General features: G+C 36.3%; 1 protein-coding gene across 2 annotated transcripts in view; it reads left to right on the top strand.

Annotated features, from left to right (window-relative positions):
• LOC142339620 (uncharacterized) overlaps positions 1 to 10,955 on the top strand; it is a 62,809-nt gene extending 51,854 nt beyond the window's left edge. For both annotated transcript variants that reach the window (XM_075389790.1, XM_075389791.1), the window contains exon 10: positions 10,400 to 10,955. In XM_075389790.1, the coding sequence (XP_075245905.1) occupies positions 10,400 to 10,466 (67 nt within the window). In that variant the 3' untranslated portion in view covers positions 10,467 to 10,955. The remainder of the gene's footprint in view (positions 1 to 10,399) is intronic.
• Positions 10,956 to 11,590: the final 635 nt, after the last annotated feature.

Raw genomic sequence — 11,590 nt, forward strand, 5'->3', positions numbered from 1 at the left:
CTGTTAATTTGAGGGACAGGCTGGCTCCTTTGTCTGTACGCGTGAGAGAAAATCTGCTGCATAGTCAGCTTTGCCGGGAATATGGGCAATAACTAAATTAAACGAAAGAACTCGGTCCAAAAAGTTCCATAGTGATGGAGGAATGGTTTTCGACTGAAAGAAGTGCGTTAAACTTCGATTATCCGTGAGTACAATTACTGTATGGCTGGATGCTCATATGTAGTGAGAAAACTGGTCTAATGCAAAGTAAAGTGCTAAGAATTCCTTGTAATCAGTCGAAAACTTCAACTGTTCTGTCGTGAAAAGTTGTGATCCAAAAGATACTGGAGCATAGAATTTCTTTTCCTTTGACTGTTTTCCTGTTACGTAGTCTTCAACCATAAGGACAAATCAGGCTCCGTAGTAGCTTGCGTCACAGAAAAGAACATTTTAGGCCAGTTTTAGGCAATTGAGCGTCATCTCTGTTGCTTCAAGTAAATCCTTTTTCACAGTTTCTAATGCATTGTAATGTGTTTCTTTCGCTTCAAAATCGGCTTCTTTACGTAACAATTGATAAAACGGTATGAGCTTCTCGTCTAAATTTGGGATCAAAATTTCTGAAGAATTGGGCGAAGACAATTAGTCTTTTGACCTGTTTAGTTGTTCTTGGCATCGTAATCTTCTTTAAAATTTGTTTGATTTTCTCTTCTTGTGGGGATATTTCCTCATTTGTGATTGTACTGCCCAGAAATTTGATTGACTGTGAGGCTATTTCGCATTTGTCTGGTGACAATTTCAGTCCAAATCTCCGGATGCAATCGAAAATTTTCCTCAGACTAGGAAGTAGCTGACTAAATTCTGTTACTGCACTCCCAATATCGTCCATGAATTGTGTGCATATACCGGCTGCTAAACAAGGGTCTGGTTAATGGCGAATGAATTAACTAAAACCGGTGACTGATTTGCTAAGTCCTTGAGCTAGACATTTGTACGCGTAAGTTCTTGATGAGAAATTGAAAGCCAAAAGTTGTACTGAGATGTCCGCCATCTGTACGCAATGACAAGCTTGTTAGCAGTCAAGATTTGTGAACAACGTCTTTCCCGCAAAATGACTAGTTGCATTGGCCATGTTTGTGACTGGGAAGTTTGTAGTGTGGTAGTCATTTTTAAGTAGGTGGTTGATTCTTCTCAGGTCAATTAAAATTCGCTGTTTGCCTGACTCTTTTCTATGAGCAAATAATGGACTACTGTATTTAGACTGTGACAAAGTTGTTATAAGTCCATAGTAGTGCATTAATGCTAATTCAATATGTAGTTCGTCACGTAGATGGATTGGGGTTGGTCCTTGTACATATACGGGTAAGTCATGCTCTGGAGTTAACTTTATTTTCAGTTCCGTATTGTATGCAACGTCAAATTGGTGTCAATCGGTGGCGAAAATGTCACAATATTCAATTTATGCTCGCATTCTTCGATTTGCTTCTGGTTTAATGGCCAATTTTTCCAGTTGAATTTAATGAGAAAGATTTTACGGTCTTCTTCATTACTTCGTGGATCAACCTTCTCCAACTTTTGGAAATTTAATATTTGGTCATAAATTTTTTGTTGTAGCAACGCAAATTACTTGGGTCCTCGCAAGTTTCTGGTGTCGGAAACCATAGTTTACTATATTCGGAGGTCTCCTAGTTTGGCCTGGTTTGTGTAGGGTGAAATCTTGGGTGGATAAGCTGGTTCAATTCCGCAAAATAATCATCTTTGTTTCTTGATTTTGCTAACGTTATCAGTTGTGGGTCAATTTGTATCAATTGGTCGGCTTGCTCGGTCGAAAGGATTGAGAATCTTCCTACCTCTGTTCGACTATTGATTGTGATAGGATGCTCAGTTACGTTTAGAGCAGAGACGTACAGTGTATCATTCTTTCCTACAGTACTAAGCGAAGAAGTTAGTGCAATTTCTGTCTCTTTTTCAAGAATTTCATTAGGAGTGATTACTCAACTTTTGTTCTCAAACTGATCGGTTTTTTCTGATAGATAGCATTCAAGAAAGATTTGCTCGTTGGGCTGTATTGTGTGCTTTTGTTTGTGTAAATTGGGATCTTCTTATGTCTTACGGCTCGTCGTTTTTCGTTTACAGGCTTGATTTCATTAATTTGAACTGTCAGATCAGGGAATAGGATAAGGGCTTGTTTTGGGCTAATTGAAATATCATGCTTGACAAAGAAGGGGTTGCCAAGGATGACTGAGTTTGTTGAGGAAAGGACGAGGAAGTCTTCAACAAACTCTCTGTGAGCGATTTTAAATTTAATTTCGGCCTGTTTCTCTATTCTGACTAGTTGTCCTCCAGCCATTTTGACTTAAGTACAATCCGGTTGCCTTAACTTGACTGCGTTCTTGTCAGTTTCGGTAATTTTGTGAAGTAGTTTGTTGCTTATGACGCTGGCACAAGCGCTGGTGTCAATTAGTTCTCGATGGCTTATTCCGTTATTCAATTTAATTTTGACATAGGGGAGAAGGGATGATCTCATATTTGGGTTTATATCGTAAAGATTGAATAGTTTGCTAGTCTGCTCTATGGATTTCGTGGACTGTTTGCTGCTTTTGGTCGTTAAGGGTGGCTTTATTAGTTTTTTGATTGGCGATTAAATGGAAATGAGGTTCCTCTATTATTAGTTCTACCTCTCTGAGAACATTGACTTGATCGGTGATTTGGATAACTAGTCACAGGCATATATGGGCTGGTAGGCATGCGAAATTGTGACTGAGGTGTGAACTTTCGAGGATAAAACACTTGAGCATTAGTGTTTGAGAATCGGGGTCTCGGAATTCTATTAAGGAAGTTCTGACCTCTAAGATTAATTCCTCTGTAAGATTTTGGATACATTTGACTTTCATAGTTATCTCTGGGCGTGAAGGACGCCGCGGGGAATTGCCCCTGTCTATTAAATGATTGCTGGGGAGAGTAAGTTACATCTCTTTGTGTTGTTGTTTCTATCTGTGCCGCCGTGATGCGGTCGTCAATTGTTTGAAGATTTTTGTCTAGTGAATCTTGCGTCTGGTTCAGTTTAGAAAGCGCGTTTATCAAGTTCTGGGATACTGGGTTATTGATTTCATTGAATCCATCTTCAGGATAGTCATCCTTTCTGCACATGTCTCTGATTTTCATCTGTTGTCGAGCAGTGGTGGAGAGATCGGTTACAAGCGTGGCCGGTGGTTGTTCCATCAATTTTAATCTGAGCCATCCCGGCATGGCTTTAATGAAGATTCGCTTCAATTATTCGTTCTTTTTGTCCTCGGCTGCTTGCAATCTAGCAGCTCGTGTGGTTGTTTCTCCACCGAAGCGTGCGTGCTCTGCTCTATCCCCTGCTCCTCCATCTCCTGGAAGCGCTAATGCTGCAACTGCTGGCAGATTTGGCGTTAGGTAGGCACGCTGAGCCTTTGTTTGTAAGTTCACTAGGAAATTTTCGGGGCTGTCTGTTTTGGTCAAATCGCAGCTGTTCTAATTTAAGAACATGTACTTCTTGAGGATCTTGATTCGCGAAGTGGTCCCTGAGTGCTGTGAGGCTTAATTCAAGATCATTTTTGTTTGCTTCGGGCAAAGTTTGAAAGTATCGTAACGCGGCGTCTCGGAGGTGGAGTTGTAGGAAGTTCGATTGTTGGTTATTGGAGATTGCTGCAACACCGATGAAACCTCGGAAAAGGTGCTCGAATTGGCGAAAATTTTGATTTTCGGCTCCGCTATAGGGATCTACTGTTATTTGGGCGTTGGCTGCCATCTTAGATCCTTATAATTTTAAAACTGCACTGAATGGAAAAAAGAGTAGTGATCTGAATGGGGGTTGGAATGCAATTATTCAGAAATTACGATGAGGGGAGTTTTAAAGTCATCTATATCCATATCATAGCCATGGGTCATGAGATGTCTAACTTTAGAAAAATCACGGGCTTTTTGTGTCAAGTTTTTGGGGACAAATATTAGTAAGGCGCGTTTGTCAAAAGCATTTTGAGTTAGAAGCACGATTGTTTTGTTTTGTCTGAAACAAAGGCACTTATGGCTGTTGAGGTAATAAGATTGTTAGTTTGGGGGCTACTGTGTAGTTACAGTCTACATATTCCACAAAGTGATTTGAATAGCGGTACTTATTAATAACAGGGAGTATTTGGGTATTATATAAATCGTGAGAAGGCATTTTAATTTAGCACCAATTTATATATTCTAACTCAGTTTCCTGGTTAACTCGGTTTTGTTACCATTAGGGGGTTTCGCTCTCTCGTTCTGTGTGTCTGTGTCTCAGTGTGATGTCACTGTCATTGGGCGTCACCTTCTTTTAGGCTCCAATCCCTGTTGCATTGACTATTGATAATTGGAAGGAAAAACTAATGGCGATGTCTGTCGTGAAGAGGTAGATGAAGAGTGCTGTGATCAGATAATAAGCAATGATGAAGAAGATAAAGAATGCTGCAGTAAAATATAAATAACGTTTGTTGAGAGACATCGATAATGGGTGAATTATAAAGTACTAATTTTAATTAGAATCTCCGCTTTCGAATATTAATTGAGTTTTCAGGCTTTCTAAGTCGGGATGCATTTCCCCTTTTTATGTGCTTAATTACTGATTTGAATTCATACTGATTGTCGAATGATACTTTTGCAATGAGCCTGTCTCTGTAGTCTTCTGTAAATCCAACAATGAAAATAGTGAGTAGTTTATCTTCAAGAAAGATAGAGTACGTTTCTGTGGAGGTATTTCCGATGTTGGGACTTCCGTAGCAAGAGAGTGTTAAGTCAAATTTGTGCAGTTGTCTAACTTCATCAGAATCGTTCAAATAAGTAAGTAATGTTTTGAATAACAATGGCATTAAAAAAATGGGAAACATTTAAAAGATAACAATTTTGGGAGAAAAAAGCTGTCTACTCTCCTGTCACCATGTAATATACCTTTTTCCGGCTAACTTATTGTGGTAAGTTTGTCAAAGTAATGTTTCTCGCTAATTTAATTTACCGCTTAGTAGCATAGCTTTTGCTGCTTAAATTTTTCTTTTCGCATGATTAATTGTTCAGGGCCTGAGTGGTTTTAGTTTTGCTTCGGAGCAGGGCCGACAGCTATAGGTTTTGTCACTAAAGGAAAAGATTTCAATCTAAGACTGAATTACTCGGCTGCTGAATTTCAACTTGACAATTTTGGTTGAGTCTCTTTGGTTAATACTTTTTAAGACCTGAGGGCCGTATTTACATTTGAGTGTTTAATCAAATTTGTGCAGTTGTCTAACTTCCTCAGAATCGTTCAAATAAGTAAGTAATGTTTTGAATAACAATGGCTTTGAAAACTGGGTAACATTTAAAAGTTAAACAATTTTTGGGAGAAAAAGTTGTCTACTCTCCTGTCACCATGTAATATACCTTTTTCCAGCTAACTTATTTTGTTAAATTTGTCAAAGTAATGTTTCTCGCTAATTTAATTTACCGCTTAGTAGCATAGCTTTTGTTGCCTAAATTATTCTTTTTGGCGTGATTAATTGTTCAGGGCCTGAGCGGTTTTAGTTTTGCCTCGGAGCAGGGCCGACAGCTATAGTTTTTGTCACTAAAGGAAAAGATTTCAATCTAATACTGAATTACTTGGCTGCTGAATTTCAATTTGACAGTTTTGGTTGAGTCGCTTTGATTAATACGTTTTAAGACCTGAGGGCCGTATTTACATTTGAGTAATCACTTATACAAATACATCAAGATTAACTCAAGATAAATAGAATTTTGGCGCGTGCTTGCACGTGCCGGGCAAATAAGATGAACATAGTAAAGTGTACATTGTGAATATAAATACAGGTTAGCACTATCACAAATTCCACTGTTATGGGTAAATCAAATAACAAAAGATAATTAAATGGTTTTTTATAACAAATATACTTGAAAGTTTACAGGATATAAATGAAGTAAATATACGTTTTCTCATCCTAATAAGGTAGGAAAATGAAGTCTATATATGGCCTTCAGATTATAGCAAATATAGCACTAAATAAGGTGATCAGTGAAAATGGGGAAAAGATGTATCCATTACTATATAAAACGTACTTTAGTACGTTACAGAAGCCCATTGTAAAATGAAACGGATTTTTTAGGAATTTTTTTTTTGCTCGACCTTTTCCTTTTCCTTTGATGTATCGTCGGTAATGTTTTTCCTTGCTTTTGATAGTCAATTGTTGAGCTAAGTTAATTATTCCAGACAATATATCGTACACAATGCTTCACTAAATGCAACTTTGAGAAAATTTTTTCATAATTCGTTTTTCGTTGATAATTTGTTTACTCCGGTTGTTGTTTCAAATTGAGAAGTATTATAAAGTTAACAGTTGTGTCAGTTAGTGGGTGGTTTTTGATCTATAATATTTTGGAGTGTATTTAAAACAGGATGTAAAAGTCAATGCCGCACGTGGTATCTAAGTGTTTAGGTCAAACGGATGAACAAATTGAAACGCAGAGAGAAGAGAGTAATTTTCATTCCATTCTGCATTTTTGGAAGACAGCGAGAAATGTAATTGTGAAAATAAGCGGGCAAAATATTTTGATAATGTGCGGCTTTTTCGACTTATTGCTTTTTCTGACTTTCAGAAAAAAAATGTCATACTTAATGTCTTAGGGTTGGCTGTAGGGTTTTTGTTACTACGCGAAAACAATTGAAGGTTTGATAGCACATGGTTTTATAAAATAAATAAATCAATTCTGCAGTTTTTTGAGGTTTTTATTTCTTTCTCTTGTTTTAAGTGTTCGTCAGTGTTTTTGAGTGTCGTGTGGTTGCTCAGCGAATAAAGAAAACGTGCTTCTTACTCTGTGTTGAAAAGATCTATTGAGACTACAATTTTTAGAGAACATTATAAAAAAATTTACGTTTTCTCATTAACTTTATTTGCGCGGTTTTTCTCCTTTTTTCGAGATGTGTCGATTGATTTTTGTTTAATATCCCCCTTCATCTAATAGCACCCTATTGTTTTCGTCGAATAAAAGTTTGTTTTGCTTTCGTTAGTTCACAGTTTGTTACAAGTTTTGCGTAAATCTTTTTGACTTCTGTAGGCTATTTTATTCTGCTCTGATTCTGGAAGCTGCTATTAAGCTGCAGGTGGTCAGAAAAACAATCTAGAATCAATAGAGTCACTAGCGAAAAAGCAAATCAAAAATGGAAACTATATAATTTGATGAAACCCAATTTTAGATGCCCGCTACTTGCACTTTGTTCTTATATATCTTAGTTACCATCTCTTATCCTTATTGGCATTGGAAACAGTAGGATTTCTAACCCTAGAAGAACATCAACATAATTCATATTTTAGTTTTCTTTAAACACATCAGTTTCGTTTTTCCTTCAATCCCAATCGGGTTGATGAGAATCAATGGCAGCTATTTTTCCAGCAATCTGGTGGTTTTGTTTTCTAACATTTGTAGTTATTTTGAACAGAAGTTGAGTTTCAATCCCAATCGGGTTTATGAAAATGGCGGCTATTTTTCCAGCAGTTGTTTTTGTTTTCTAACATAGGCAGTTATTTTGAACAGAAATTGGGTATATTAGGCATTCTGTTTTCGTAAAGTGTTCTTGGACTCGTGAATAATTGTCAAAAATATGTTTTTAGTTTTCTTTTCCTTTTCTTTTCTAATTTGTTTCCTCTTTTTTTTCAAATTTAGTTTTATGATGAAGTAGATAAAAAATTTGATAGTTTAGTTAATTATTGGGTAGGGCATATTTTAATAATACTTCGAGTCAATTGCGGAGTCCTTCGGCTATTTTTTATGTAAGATGTTTTTTTTTTGTTTTTCACACCTTTTTTCATGACTTTGATTTTTGAATACGGGATAAACAGGTAATCAAAGTTGATGACCGCTCAGTGTGAATCAACTTTCATTAGAGGCCCTTAGCCGCGTGTAGTAATCTTCCAAGTGCCTAGAGTGGTGAAGCTACTGGGAAGGCCGTAAATCAAGGTTAAAATGTCATTTCGTGTTAAAGTCCAATTTTTTGACCACTCTGAAATTGAGGTTTGTAAAAGTTGATAAAGGTCTTTTGCAACACATTATCACTTTTTTGTCACTTTTGTGAGCTGTATATTTGGTTTTCCAAACTTAGCACGCAAATATATACTAATTTTTACAAGTTTTTTTTTTAGTTTTTGTCATTCTGAGTTTTACCAGCCCTACGTGCCAAGGAACCTCCTCTAGGATTATATAGTAGGTTGCTGAACTATTTCAGGTGGTAATTTAATTGTTTTCCAAAATCTTAACATCACCGATTTTTTTTAAATTTTTGATAAAACTTGCAATTTTCAAATTTTTTGACGTTATTTTGAGTTGTGATTTTGACATCGTCATTATTTAAATTTTGCCAGCCATAGGAGCCGAGGAACCTCCTATAGGGTTTTTATGATATATTACTGCATAGTTTCTAGTGGTAATGGAGTGGTTTTCATCATTTTAATGTCACAAATTTTAGCGATTTTTTTTAAATAAAACTTGCAAACTAGATACTTCTACTCTTATCCCTTACAGGATTCTTTTAAGAGCGTGTAGCTATATTGCAGTACTCGTTCGTGCCGCTTTCTCACGGTTTTGTGTGCTTGATGTCATTTGTTGGACAAAATAGCAGTGAGTTTTAAGTTGAATTGCATGATACTTTTTTTTATCTTTGACATACCTCCTTCTGTTACTGACTTTTAAGGCTAATGTTAAGATTACATAAGGTAACTACTCTATGTCTAATCATGGTCAATTAAAGCCTGCTTTATAATAGAGGCTGTTAACAATACAATAACTAAATAAACAGCATTTTAAGTTGTTTGAATTATGTTTTCGTATAGAAAAATTGGTAAGCTTTGAAATTTGATCAGCGGAACACAGTACAAGTTTCATTTCAAATATTTTTAATAGCTGCGCAGCGATAGCTGGGGCTATTATTGGCCTTCTCTTGGTTTTTTTTATTTCGTCGTCATGATTTTTGTTACGATCATATGACGTCACAACCACTTTTTGTTCACTCGTTTATGCAATTTCAACTGAAACGCGTGCGTGACGTCATTTTTTGCTCTAAGTGGAGCGAGTTGTGATTTTGACATCGTCGTTATTTAAATTTTGCCAGCCATAGGAGCCGAGGAACCTCCTCTAGGGTTTTTATGTTATATTACTGCATAGTTTCTAGTGGTTATGGAGTGGTTTTCAACATTTTAATGTCACGAATTTTAGCGATTTTTTTAAATAAAACTTGTAAACTAGATACTTCTACTCTTATCCCTTACAGGATTCTTTTAAGAGCGTGTAGCTATATTGCAGTACTCGTTCGTGCCGCTTTCTCACGGTTGTTTAACTAATTTTGTGTGCTTGATGTCATTTGTTGCACAAAATAGCAGTGAGTTTTAAGTTGAATTGCATGATACTTTTTTTATCGTTGACAAACCTCCTTCTGTTACTGACTTTTAAGGCTAATGTTAAGATTACATAAGGTAACTACTCTATGTCTAATCATGGTCAATTAAAGCCTGCTTTATAATAGAGGCTGTTAACAATACAATAACTAAATAAACAGCATTTTAAGTTGTTTGAATTATGTTTTCGTATAGAAAAAAAATTGGTAAGCTTTGAAATTTGATCAGCGGAACACAGTACAAGTTTGATTTCAAAATATTTTTAATAGCTGCGGAGCGATAGCTGGGGCTATTATTGGCCTTCTCTTAGTTTTTTTTATTTGGTCGTTAAAATTTTTGTTGCGATCATATGACGTCACAACCACTTTTTGTTCACTCGTTCATGCAATTTCAACTGAAACGCGTGCGTGACGTCATTTTTTGCTCTTAGTGGAGCGAGTTTGTATGTTCATTCACGTGATTCGAATTTTTTGTCACACGTGACTTACCTAACTCTCAAAAATGACTTCCTCACTTTGAAATTGACTTTTACTTACTTTAATTCAAAGAGATAAGGTCAAGTGAATATGTCACTCTAAATGAAGGTTATTTAAGAGCAGCTAATAGAGGCAACGTTAACTTATACAAATTCTTAATCAAAATATAATACCTCAGCCTTCAATGAAAAGTCTATTTTTTGGGGTCTGTCTTTTTTACTGTTTTTTTTCGACTGCAGATCTACGAAGCTATTGCGGCTATTTTCTGGCAATCTGCCAGCTATGTTTGTTCTGTGCTGATTTGATCTCAAATTCACTTTTCTCGTGTACTTATTGATACTGAAGTCCTTCAAATTATGTTGCCACTTGTATGCACTGATCGAACTCTTTGAACGTTTACCTTCGATCGAGAGTCCTGGTCTTAACTTATAAGGATTGGGCCATTTTGCGGAATCTATGCCATGCTATGTTTGCATCTACAAACTGTTGTAACGTGTATTAGATACTCTTATTTTGACTCAATTTGATTGGTTTTCATATTAAGTTGTTTAGACATGCCCAAAATCAGCTGCACGAATTGCAACTGCTCAAAATTGTTTCCAAGACCTCAATTGAATGACGTCAAACAACAGAGACTACCTTAACTGACCCTGACTGACGCCTAAGACACGCAACAATGCCCGCAAGTGACCCTCTGAGCAATTTACTCCTGCAACCACTACAACTGCTACTAATAGTACGATTGACATGAATGAATAGATTGCCGAAGTCTGCCTGTCTTTTTATTCATAATAAATACATGGCGCATGCTTTGGACGCGTTTTAGCATGTCTTTCTGGTGGCAATGAAAATTTTGATCAACTTCTCTGCCATTTTTATTAGCACTGCAAAGCGGTTGTTTGCCAATGAGTTGGTTGTTAATAGTGTCATCTGTACCCTGGGGTAGTTTAATGTATTCCTAACCATTTAGGGATTATTATACGTGCTATGCATTATTGAAGCGGTGTACTGAATATTTTCCTCTACTTTGTAAATTTAGTTTTAAATATGTGATGATTTTGAATTTTATAGAAATATTTATGCCTCTTATTTAATATTTAATAAACCACGGTTTTAGAAGATAACACGGTGAGGGTCCACAGTTTGCTGAAAGTAGTTAGGCAGCCTTTGAATGGTCCTATTATAACGTAATTATAATAGCCGACGTTAGCCTCACAAAGGCTATTATTAATGCGCTCTCCTTTTTTGACTCGAAGAGGAGTATTGGTTTTCTACAGGTTTTTTTTACCACTCGAAGAGGAGTAAATTTGATTTCTTTTTACAATCCAAAGACAGTAAGACGCTGTCTTTAAGTTTTGTTTACGCTTACCTTTTGATCACGTTTTTTGTTATAGCTGCGAAGCTGTAAGCTGAGCGAAGCTATATTGCGGTGCTCTTGGTTTTTTACAAATTTGAATTGTATTGGGGCGCTGTCTTTTTTTTTAAGATCTGTTCACACATTTTCATGATTTTTGAAGTCAAATTGGAGTAGTGATTTTGGTCACGCCGAAACAGGAAGTGGAGCGAAAAAGCGAGTGGTTTTGCGGCGTGAAAATTTTTCGCTTTAAATTTAAATTGGAGTGAGAAAACGGTGTTTGAACAAAATTTCGCTTTCTCGCTAGTGGTTTTTTGTTCACATGCGGCAATTTCACTTTGATTTTTACTGTTTTTTCAGTTTTTTGGATAGGATTTTTTTCTAAATGG

This window comes from Convolutriloba macropyga, chromosome 5 (assembly GCF_964194025.1).
Source record: "Convolutriloba macropyga chromosome 5, txConMacr16.3, whole genome shotgun sequence".
Taxonomy (NCBI): domain Eukaryota; kingdom Metazoa; phylum Xenacoelomorpha; order Acoela; family Convolutidae; genus Convolutriloba; species Convolutriloba macropyga.